Source organism: Microtus ochrogaster, chromosome 4, assembly GCF_000317375.1.
Source record: "Microtus ochrogaster isolate Prairie Vole_2 chromosome 4, MicOch1.0, whole genome shotgun sequence".
Lineage (NCBI taxonomy): Eukaryota > Metazoa > Chordata > Mammalia > Rodentia > Cricetidae > Microtus > Microtus ochrogaster.
The window spans coordinates 13,928,656-13,940,278 of NC_022011.1; the positions used below are offsets into that span (position 1 = coordinate 13,928,656).

The 11,623-nt window shown below is 50.3% G+C and overlaps 1 protein-coding gene and 1 long non-coding RNA gene across 2 annotated transcripts in view; both read left to right on the plus strand.

Moving 5' to 3' along the window:
• Nucleotides 1-2,714: 2,714 nt before the first annotated feature.
• On the plus strand, nucleotides 2,715-6,259 carry LOC113458534. Its single transcript, XR_003378896.1, has 3 exons — nucleotides 2,715-2,876; nucleotides 5,788-5,875; nucleotides 6,233-6,259. It is a non-coding gene; the product is annotated as an uncharacterized LOC113458534 (long non-coding RNA).
• A 20-nt stretch (nucleotides 6,260-6,279) lies between these two features.
• Nucleotides 6,280-11,623, plus strand: part of LOC101980391 (cyclic nucleotide-gated cation channel beta-1) — a 35,160-nt gene continuing 29,816 nt past the window's right edge. The window contains exons 1-2 of the mRNA XM_026790154.1: nucleotides 6,280-6,305; nucleotides 8,409-8,667. Coding sequence (XP_026645955.1) covers nucleotides 8,454-8,667 — 214 coding nt within the window. The 5' untranslated portion in view covers nucleotides 6,280-6,305; nucleotides 8,409-8,453. The remainder of the gene's footprint in view (nucleotides 6,306-8,408; nucleotides 8,668-11,623) is intronic.

Below are 11,623 nucleotides of genomic sequence, written 5' to 3' on the forward strand. Positions count from 1 at the left end.
TGAACACATGTACTTCTCTTTTAACAGCAAAGCCAAGGTTGTCTCCCCATGTATGCATGTATACACACACACACACGCATGCACACACACGCACACACACACACATACACTCATGCCAGTGATCCTATTGTGGCCTCCGATAGTGTCTACCTACAGCTACCTTAGATTCTGCTCTGCTGCCCCGTAATGCTTGATTCTCACATCCACGCTGAGGTGGCATTAAAGTCCACACCGTGCATTTTGAATAAAGATTAAAAAATGAAAGGCAGATCCCTGACCTATTTGGAGCTGGAGAGAGACTGCGTGTAAGAGTTGGCAGAGCGGGGAGCTGTGGGCTGGGGTGAAGCAGGGAATGTATGAAGAGAGAGCCCCGGCCAAGCACAGGACCAGAGAGGGTCAATGCGCAGGGTCTGAAGGACTCTCCCAGTGAAGGGATGTGGGGTGAGAAGAGCACACAGTCAGTGTTCAAAGCCGGCTGTCTCTGGAGCAGGATATGACAGCCTTGGATGCGGTTCTCAAATGTCACAGGGAGCATTGAAGATTTGTGAGCAGGAGAGAGGGACAGGCAGGGGAGCAGGGAAGCAGTTGCTGTGGACCAAGGAAGCCTATTTGTCCCTGACTCTAACCCCTTGCCTTGTTCCTCTGTCATGCTACCCACAGTCCCAATGCTGTTCCAGACCTGTTATCCATGGCTTGTCTGCTCTGGCCAGCGTTTGCGGCCCAGCAACACCACAAGTGTTCAGAGAATAGCTCTGCTCCAGAAACGGTACCATGCCTGTCAGCAAGGCTAGCTGGCAAGTGACTTCCCTCTCCAGTGCCCACCCCCACAGCTGTAGAAGGCTGAGAGTAGCCCTGGCAAAGGGGGGCCACAGGGATGGTAGCCAATGGGATCAGTGGGGTCTGTCTGGAGCATGGGCCCGTTGATGGCTAATGTTCTTGTCCCCCCTAAGGGCCATTTCATCCACAATTAAGAAACAGCTAACCATGAAAATCACATAAGATGTATGTAGAACCCTATGAGCTAGCATCAGCTCTCAAGTCAATCTCTCTCAGGTTACATTTTGTCTTCCCAACCATGCCGGGGAACCACACTTTCCTCTTGCCTACCTCCAATGATGAGGGAGCTCATCGCCTCACAAAAGCTATCTAGGGACGGTGGAGACAGCTCAGCTCTATCTCCAGAGCCCACAGAAATGCCAAGTGATGTGGTGGCCAGCCGGTAATTTAACCCTTGAAAGGTGGAAGTGAGATTCCCAGAGCTAGCTGGTTAGCCAGGCTGGTTAGCGAAAGTTCTCGATCAGTTGAGAGTCTCAATGCATACAATGGAAAGTGATGGGGGAAGACCTCAGGCCTCCACATCCCACAAGCCTGTGTGTACACATACAAGAACATTCTTAGATATGTGCACAAACATCGTATACATGCACACGCAAACAATTTTTTAAGAGTAAAACTTGTTTTTTTGTTTTTTGTTTTTTAAAGATTTATTTATTTAGTATGTATGCAACATTCCTTCCATGTATGTTTGCAGGCCAGAAGAGGGCACCAGATCTCATTATAGATGGCTGTGAGCCACCATGTTGGGCTTCATGTTGCTGGGAATTGAACTCAGGACCTCTGGAAGAGCAGTCAGTGCTCTTACCTCTGAGCCATCTCTCCAGCTGAGTAAAACTTTCTGAGCCAGGTGTGGCTGCACGCTCCTTTAATCCCAGCACTCGAGAGGCAGAGGCAGGCAGATCTCTGTGAGTTTGAGGCCAGCCTGGTCTACAAAGCAAGTTCCAGGACAGCTGGGGCTGCTACACAGAGGAACCCTGTGTTGAAAACAAACACACAAAGAAATAAACAGATAGATAGATAAATAAACAAACAAACAAATAAATAAATGTTCCATCCTGTCCCTAGCATTATGAAAGTCTTTCTTTTGGGAAAACAGCCCTCTACCTCTGCCCCTCACAACAGAGCCAGGTGGGAGGGCCAGATGTTGCCTCTTCCTTAGTGCATACAGTGTGTGCTCTGCATTTTACACACACACACACACACACACACACACACACACACATGCACACACAGTGCTGGCTCTGAGTTACTCCCTCACTGATCCAGTGTGCCTGAAAATTCTGGCACATACCCCTGTTCTTGAACTGAACACCTCCAAAGGCCAGTGGCCACATAGGCCCACACCAATGTATACGTGTGTCTTCAGGCATAGTGACATGAGCATGCATACATATGTGTATAACACACACTGGCTACACACACTCACATATGTGTTTACACACATGCATCATCGCACCGGCTCTCATGTGTGCATAAAAGATATTTGTGTACATGTTTGCATGCGTCTACTCAGTGCAGGTACCCCAGGCACACATACATCCACAGTTTTAAACTCAGAGAGTTTTGGGGCTCTGTGATGACAGTCAGGGATCCTAGGTACACACATAGGAGGTGTGAATCTGGGGACAGGCTGGCCTGGGTTGTTACTGTCTGGGGAAGGATGCCCTTGGCCAGCTTCGCAGAGACACAGGTTACTGATGACGTGAAGGCCCTGGTAACACAGATGGTCACCTAGCAACCCTGTCTCTGCAGGCAATAGCTCTGCTTTTCCTAGCAACCTTGGCCCATGGTCCCCACCTGCCCTCTCTGGAGCGTTCCTGCAGTTCCCTGCCAGCCCATTGGTGTGGCTAGAAGCAGGAAGGACCCGTGGCTCCATGCTCAATCAGTCACAGCATCATAGAAGCTGTTGTGTCGGCTGATCCAGGGCTCTTCGCAGCTCCCCTCATATGCTCCAGTCCCAGGCTTGGTGTCATTGTCACAGCCCCAGGCTGACCCACTGCAGCATGGCCCCCCCTACCAGCAGAACCCGAGAGAACCAAGTAGGTGGCTGCTCCTGTCTTTGGGCTCTTGTCCTCTCCTCCTTCTGAGCTGGGATTTCAGAGGAGGAACATGTTGAAGGTGATCTACAGACCTGAACTTGGGGGGCATGGCCTGTGTAGGGTGGGGGAGGAGTAGGCAGCTAAACTTAGATGCTGGCATGCCTACTATGTCTTATTACTTAATCCAGGGGCCTGCTGGAGGCCTACCTCAGTCCACCTCTGCTCTTCTGGGCAGAGATCCCTGGGACTTGGGAACTTTCTAGTCGTTGAGGGGTTACTGCTTCCAGGCTGGACAAGAGGTGAGCATAGGGTTGAGTAGAGCAACATGGCCTTGGTACATGGACCCCTCTGCAGCCCCTTGGTAATGGGGACAGGGCCACTGTTGTGCAAACCACTTTGCTAGCCGAGGTTGTTTATCAAAGCGTGTGTACAATGGCCTAACCTGCTGCCCAGGCTGCCCCTGGGATTAGCTGGAAGGATGCAAACAGATAATAAGAGCTGCTAGATTGTATGGAGACGGGGGAAAGCCAGGTCCGTTACTGAGCCCACTTCACAGACAGGAACATTGAGCTTGGGAATTGTGTTCTTGGCTGCCCTTCCAAGGAAGTGTAAGGTTGGGCTTGGCTCCTCCAAAGTGAACCGCAGACAAAGCCAGCATCTCACTGTGTTTGGAGAGAAGAATCCAGAAGAATCCTGAGATAGCATCTAGCATTCTTATGGCTTATTCTTTTTTTTTTTTTTTGTTTTTCGAGACAGGGTTTCTCTGTGGTTTTTGGAGCCTGTCCTGGAACTAGCTCTTGTAGACCAGGCTGGTCTCGAACTCACAGAGATCCGCCTGCCTCTGCCTCCCGAGTGCTGGGATTAAAGGCGTGCGCCACCACCGCCCGGCCTTATGGCTTATTCTTATCAGGCTCCCTGATCCTGTGACCTCAGACAGTCCACACAGGGCCCTGTCTTTTTGACACAGGAATAGAAGACATCTGGGGTTCCAGGTAGGGTGACTTGCCCCAGGCCACAGACACCTGATGCTGGGAGGATCTGGACAAGGAGGCCTCTGACTGGTGCTGAGTGCTGTAGACAAGCCCGGCGACTGTTCTAGAAGGCCCATCTGCTTGAGACCAACTTCTGCTTGTGGTGGGAGACATAACACCAAGATCTGTTAGGAGACCAAGAGAATATTGGAATATTACTTTGACAGAATCTAAGGCCTCATGGATGTTAGGCAAGCTCTCTGTCCTAAGAAACTTCCAATTTCTTTTAAAAAAAAACAGACCCAAAGAAGAACTTGCAAGATATGAATTAACATTGTTCTTCACACAAAGCCACCAGGAAGTAATCTTAACATATTTTTAGGGGTGAAGAGATGCATGAAGGATAATGTACCAGGACATGGTCAACGAGACAGTGTAGACATTCAGGATGGCAGCAGGCAGAGGAGCAATATCTGTACCCGGATTCACCCTGCGAAGACTGTGTGACCACAGGCTGTCTGTAGGCCTCTCTGAATTTGGGCTTTCTAAGATGGAATAATCTCACCACAACCCTGGCAGAGTCATTTGGATAAAGGAGCAGGGAGATGACAATGTTGTAGAGAGCTTGGCACATGCCTGGCACACAGCTCACGGAAGCTGCCATGGCCATGTGAATACACGCTCATTCAAAATCCTTGGCAGGAGACTTCTTATAGACTTTACTATATTCTGTCTCTGCCCCGGCTTACCCACCCTGGGAGAACTGAGAAATGGCCCTTTGGATAGAGACGACACCTTGGAACATCTGCTAATAAACCCCTGGGGGCAGGGCTCTGATGGGAGGCAGGACTTAGTTCTAACTACAAAAGTCACATAAGAATCTGGGCTTGGAAGTACATGCGTGGACTCCCAGTACCAGGAAAATCACAAGTTGTAGACCAGCCTGCAATACGTGGCAAATTCTAGGCTAGCCTGAGCAACACACAGACTGCAGTTTCAAACATACAAGTGTGGTGTGTGTGTGTGTGTGTGTGTGTGTGTGTGTGTGTGTGTGTGTTGGGGTGTTTGAGATTGATTTCTATGTAGCTCAGCTTCAAACCTGCTATATAACCAAAGCTGGTTTTGAACTTCTTATCCTCCTGCCTTGACCTCTTGAGCACTGGGTAGACACATGCTAACGTAGCATCCAATGTCAAGACATTCTACCTGAAAAACCTGGTTCAGATTCCTCTGGAGAATGAGATCTGATACCCCTGACCCCTCATTCCAAACAGAGTGGGAGCCCCGTTCACACCGATAAGAGCTCTTCTGTTGACCACAGTCTCCTCCCTGCCCCACCCAGGGCCTCCACCACCCCCGACCCTGTTACTTGTATATACTTGCCAGCTGGGCCAGTGATGTCAGGGAGCCTCCAGCACTGTGCTGTTGACACGGAACTCACAGGGAAGAAACAACAAGGGCCTTGGGTTAAGGTTTGTGATACTGGTTAGGTCACTTCACTTCTGTCCACCCAACCCCATACTGGGGATGGAACCCAGGGTTTTTCACAGGTTGGGCAAGTGCTCTACCACTGAGCTATACACCAGCCCTTGTTTTCCTTGCCTGCAGCCACCAAGGTTTCCTTCAGACTTGGGGAAACCCGGAGTTCACCCCAGAGATGCTTCCTTGATCGTCCCCTGTGGTGTCCTCTTTCTGGACCTATCTTCTCCCCAGTCATCCTTGAGACCCAGTGAATAAACCACTTCCTTGGGGGAAGTCCTCCTTCCTTGTGTAACTGTGGCCTTTACTGCAGTCCCTTGTCTCAGACAGGAGTCTATCCGTGTGGATGTGATCTAGTCTCTTCCGTCTCTATGTCCCCTGTTTCTGGTTGGCCCCCAGCAGGGTTTGGAAATGACAGCCTTCACTAACACTGTCTCTTTCCTCTGTCTCTTGGGTCACAGTGTCCTGCTGGATAGCTGTTTGGCGGTACAGGCTGATGTGGACCAGTGCCACCTAGGCAGGACACAGCCACAGATAACATCGCTGCAGGTAGAGAGACCCAGGGAATCTGGGGCCATTAATGATGGGGTTTGCTGGTGAGCTGTCCACAGGACAGAGAAGGCTAAGATTGGATGTATGGGGTGGGGGAGGTGTGGTCCTGGAGTAAAGATTCTTGGTGGGGGGGGGGTTGCTTGGATAGCTATGTCCCCTTGAGCAGGGTCTCATGGGGATCCCCTCAGCATATGAGATAATTCCTGGGTTTAGGGTCTTGAGCTTCCCTCTTTAGGTGGTAAGGCACCTCCTCGGATGGCCCAGGAGATGAGCTGCCCCCATTGGTACGGGGTGGGGTAGGAGTTGGGAGGAGTCCAATGAGGTACCCACTCTCCTCTCTATGTGTCTCTGAAGGAGTTGCCAGAGGAGGAGGAGGCGGAGGAAGTGGGAGAGAAGGTGAAGGAGGAGGAGGCCACAAGCTCAACAGGTAGGAGTGACTTTGTATAGAGATGCCCCAGGAGATTTTCTGACTGGCAGCAGCCTGGGGTGGGGCTCTCTTCCATACCGTCCATCTCCTTCCTGCCTGGGGCACTTCCATTCTGTCCTAGGCAAAGACCCTCCTCTGTGTTTTGGGGCCACATGGTTTCAACTAGAAGATGTCTTTCAAAGGTACCGGGGAAATGCTGCCCAGAGTGCTGGGGAGTCTTGCCCGGCCAGCCCCTCCTGCAACCTCCTCCCAGGAAAAATTGTACTATAACCTGTGCAGGGAGACTGGGGGTGAAGGAGCAGAGTCTGTAAATGGCACGACCATGTCCCATCTCTGTGGCTACACCCCATGCTTCTGAGTATGTCCTGGGTGGGGAGCTCCATCTATACCCCGCTCTTTACTGTGGTCTTTGCCATCACAATCCCAGGCCTGGTGTCCTCGTCAGTGAACAGACACCATGACCACAGCAACTCTTATAAAGGAAAGCATTTAATTGGGGCTGGTTTATAGATTCAGAAGTTTAGTCTATTATTGTCATGGGGCAGGGATGGGGGTGGGAGGAAGCATAGCTGCACACAGGAAGACACCATGTTGGAAAGGTAGCCGAGAGTTCTACATCTGCATTGCAGGCAGCAGGAAAGAAGAGAGACCCTGGACCTGGCTTGAGCATTTGAAAACTCAAAGCCCACCCTCCCACCCACTCCCACCCCCTCCCACCCCTGTGGCACACTTCCTTCAACAAGGCCACACCTAATAGTGCCACTCCCTATGTGCTATGGGGGACTATTTTCATTCAAACCACCATACCTGGTAACCCCAGGGATTGGGTGCTAAGGAGGAGGCTGAACCATTGCCCCTGGGCAGATGACACTGTGGCCTGCAGGGCTGTATTCCCCCACGTCTGACCTTCAAGCTCTGGTCCTAGAGTTGCCTGGTGAGGCTGGTAGATTATTTTACTGATAGCAAAACTAAGGTGTGGTGTGTCCCACTGTAGAAAAGTGAAGGCACAGACTACATCGTCTTCAGGCTCCTCCTTGCTGTGCAACCCAGGTAGCTCTGTCAGAGTGGAGCAGGGCTAGGACCTCCCACGCAGGCTGAATGGCAATGCAGCCTGCCACTCAAAAGTCTTCTCTATGGACATCAACACTCATCTCTAGGAACCTATGATGTTCAGGCTAGACCCTAGACTTCCACAGAGATGTGACGGCTAGAACAAACAGCATGCTGGCTCCATTCCCTTCCTCAGGCAGTCTGGGACAGTAGTGCTCACCCCTACTCAAAAGCTGACACCTCAGTGTCCCCTAGAAACTGCTTAGAAACATAGAATCCAGGTCCTACCAAGCCCCGCGGAGCCAGGATCTGCCTGCTGTCTGCCTCACTGTCTGGTGACTGTCCTCATGTTACCATTTGAGGCAGTAGCTTTGAATCCCTCTTCTTGGATAGCTGAAGCAAGGCTGGGCATCAGGACCACGTAAGCCTCTTCTAGGGATTCTAGCCCCAGGGTCCTAGCGCTGTGTCTGTTTCTGGCTCGAAGAAAGATGAATTGGTTGCGGGGTTTCTTATTTTTTTTAAAAAAAAATATTTATTTATTATGTATACCATATTCTGTCTGTATGCCTGCAGGCCAAAAGAGGGCACCAGACCCCATTACAGATGCTTGTGAGCCACCATGTGGTTGCTGGGAATTGAACTCAGGACCTTTGGAAGAGCAAACAATGCTCTTAACTTCTGAGCCATCTCTCCAGTCCGGTTGCAGGGTTTCCTTAAAGAGGAAATTGTCCTGAGCTCAGCACATTGGAGCCTGGTTTCTGAAGTTCCAAGTCTTTCTGCTCCAGATTCTGAGTCTGATATCTTTTGAATCTGACACGGGGAAATACTATTATGGTTGATAAGAAGACCCATGGCTCCAGGAAGAGCGTTGGAGCTCCTGGGTGGACCATCTGTGTTCCTTGGTGATGCTTTTAAGGTTGAGCGTTGTGAAAGAAAGTGATGCTTCAGACCTGAACAGGGCTGATGCAGCGGACAGGTGTTAGGTCGGTCTATGTCAGTACTCTGGAGGAGCCTTACCCTCACTATCTTCCTCAACTCAGCTCCCGATTTTAGTCTCCAGGGTCACGCCTCTGCCTGCCACCTTCTGGACCCAGTACCATGGCTAAACCAGGCCTGAATATGGAACTGAATCACTTGGTCCAGGACCAGCCACCTGGCCAGGAGGGACCCAGGCCTGGCCCCCCAAACCCAGCCGAGCACCTCCCCAATGTGCCCAGCTATCGTCCCACAATCACCCGTATTCCTGTCCTCGTTTCCCGGAGGACAACCTTGTCCAACTCCAACTTCGCCAAGGAGACCATCCGTCGCCTGGGTAGTGTGACCTTGCCCCAGCATGCTTGGGACGTGGCACAGTGGGGTTTCTGCATGGCTTGGGCTGTCTTTCCGCCTATGTGGCATGCTGCAGGAACTTGCTTTGAGCTCATGGAGTTCTCTTTCTTCTAAATACCTCCCTCCCACTTTGCAGTGACTTAAGGGTTAGTCCTTTTCTTTCCATATGCCTACAGGGTCACAGTTGGTGATTTCGTTCTTTGACTACATACCCTTTCTGCACATCATCATTTTATACAGGCAGTTATCCCCACTCTAGTTTAAAAAAAGAATAAGTCAGCCCTAGCTGGATGGTGGTGGCACACACCTTTAATCCCAGCACTTGTGAGGCAGAGGCAGGCAGATCTCAGTGAGTTCGAGGCCAGCCTAGTCTACAAGAAACCCTGTCTCACATTCCCCCCCACCAAGTCAGCTCTTTAGACCATGAAACTTGGGAAGAACGCTGGTAGAAGGGGTAGGGGGTCACTCCTATCCTTAATTGAAGTTCTTTGGACAGTCAATAGCGTCCGCGGGAGTGGGAGTCAGTTTTCTTTAAGGTTATGGCTTCTGATAGGTTAACCATGCCCCCATGGATGGCCTCCTACCCAGAAGTTTACATAAGGAGCACAAATTGGAGTTGATAGGTTATTATAAAAAATAAAAAGGACATGAAGGTGGAGTAGGCCTGGGAGGATTTGGGAGTGAATATAATTAAAATACATTGTATGAAATCCTCAGGAATTATAAATATTTTTTTTTCAAGACAAGTTTTCTGTGTAGTTTTGGTGCTTGTCCTGAAACTAGCTCTTGTAGACCAGGCTGGCTTTGAACTCACAGAGATCCACCTGCCTCTGCCTCCTGAGTGCTAGGATTAAAGGAGTGTGCCACCACCGCCCGGCTAAATAAAAACGTTTTTAAAGGAGGGGACAGAGGCTATGGTAGGAGGGAAATCAGATGGTGGGGTGATGTGAGGTCCATCATAGCTAGACTTGCCTGACTGAGAGAGTCAGCTGGGCTTTCTGAGGGTCATTGGTATCTATTTCAGGGACAGTGGAAGCAGGCAGGTGCAGGCAGGAGAAGCAGGCGGGTGCGGGCAGGCCGGGAGAAGGGGTTCTCAGGATTCAGTGCAGAGTGAGGGCCTGTCCAAACTAGTCCCTGGGCTGCTACTGCTAACTGACTAATGAAAGATAAGGTACTTGGGAACTATAGGCGCCCTGAGGTAACCTCTGTCCCCTTCTGCCTTGGTGCAAGCCAGTCTGCCCACTCTCCCTTTGATGTGACAGACATTTGTGCTGACACTGGACCAGGCTGTCTCCAAGATCAGAGCAGGTAGCAGGAACAGAATACTCCATACGAAAGGGCCTGGCTGTCCTTGTCTGTTCTTCCTGAATCATGTGGGCACAGTGACAACCAGGTTCTGGACTTTCTTATTGTTTTTATCTAATTATACATAAACAGGAAAACTTTCGATGGCTAGTCAAATGGACAACTGGCGTGACTTGCCCTAGACAGGTGTCAACAGTTTGCTTCTGTGTTGCAGTGATACAATGTTGAACAAAAGCAACTAGGGTTTATTTCAGTTTATACTTCTAGGTCCATCCCTGAAAGAAACCAGCACAGGCTCTAGAGGCAGGAACCTGGAGCAGAAAAGGCACACCACTTTCTCCCTTTTAAATTAGCAATTAAGAAAATACTTTTTAGACATGCCCACAGGCTAATCTGGTGGAGGAAACTCCAAACTGGACTGGAAACTCTCAGATAAGTCTGGGCTCTGTCCAGTTGATTGGTAAAGCCAAATAGGAAGCTAGGCCTAGCCCAGGCCTCAGGAAGACTGAAGCAAGAAACCAAGACTCTAACCTCAAAACAAAAACAACAATACCCCCCCATACATCAAAAAAAAAAACCCACAACAACTCAGAAACAGAAGCAAAGCATCAGTAGGAATAACCACAAATACATGAAAGAAAATGGAGCTGTGATCTTCTCATGAGATGTAGAGCCTGCTGAAGGCTTGGAGCCCAGAGGGGCTTCCTCTGTGTCAAGGCCCTGAGAGCATTGACCTTGGTGGGAGAGTGAGGACAATGGTGTCATGGTATCCTTCTCTGTCTCCCCTTTTCTGGTCTGGCGTCTGGAACCTTCTAAGTCATCTCTAGATCTGGGGACTCGGACTGGGAAATACTCCCAGGGGTGCAGTGAGGGCATCCAGGGATGCCCAGGGACCAGGATTGAATGCCAGAGCGCAGCAAGAGTGTTGATCCTGGTCTGGGTGTGGTGGTGCCTGCCACATCAATCCCAGCACTTGGGAGTTCAGGCTAGCCTGGGCTACATAGCAAGACTTTCCCTCAAAACAAAGCTGGCAGCTGGTTAGTCACACTAAGGGCTTCTGAGCTGGGTCTGGTCTGCGCTGAAGCAGGGTTCTGAGCTTTCCTGTCCCACAGTTCCCTGAGGGACAAGATGGAAACAGAGTAACAACACAGAACAGATGGGGAAGCTTACAGGCCCTGCCTGACTGCTGAGAACCTATGACCCCTGACTCTCTGGAGTGAGACCATTGGTTGAGCCCAGACCGCATAGTCAGCTCAAACCCCAGCAAGACCCCATTTCAGTGGGCGGTGGAGGAAGGGAATAGATGTAAATACTTAACATTTAAAAAACAATAATGGAAGCCCAGCAATAGTGGTACATGCTTTTCATCCCAGCACTCGAAGGCAGAGGCAGATAGATCTCTGTGAGTTCAAGGCCAGCCTGGTCTACAAAGCAAGTTCTAGGACACACCTGTAAACCAGCACTGGAGAAACTGAGGCAAGAAGGTTGGAAATTCAAGGTCAACATGGGCTACACAAGGAAACCCAGGAAGGAAGGAAAGAAGGAAGGAAGGGAGGGAGGGAGGGAGGGAGGAAAGGAAAGGAAAGGAAAGGAAAGGAAAGGAAAGGAAAGGAAAGGAAAGGAAAGGAAAGGAA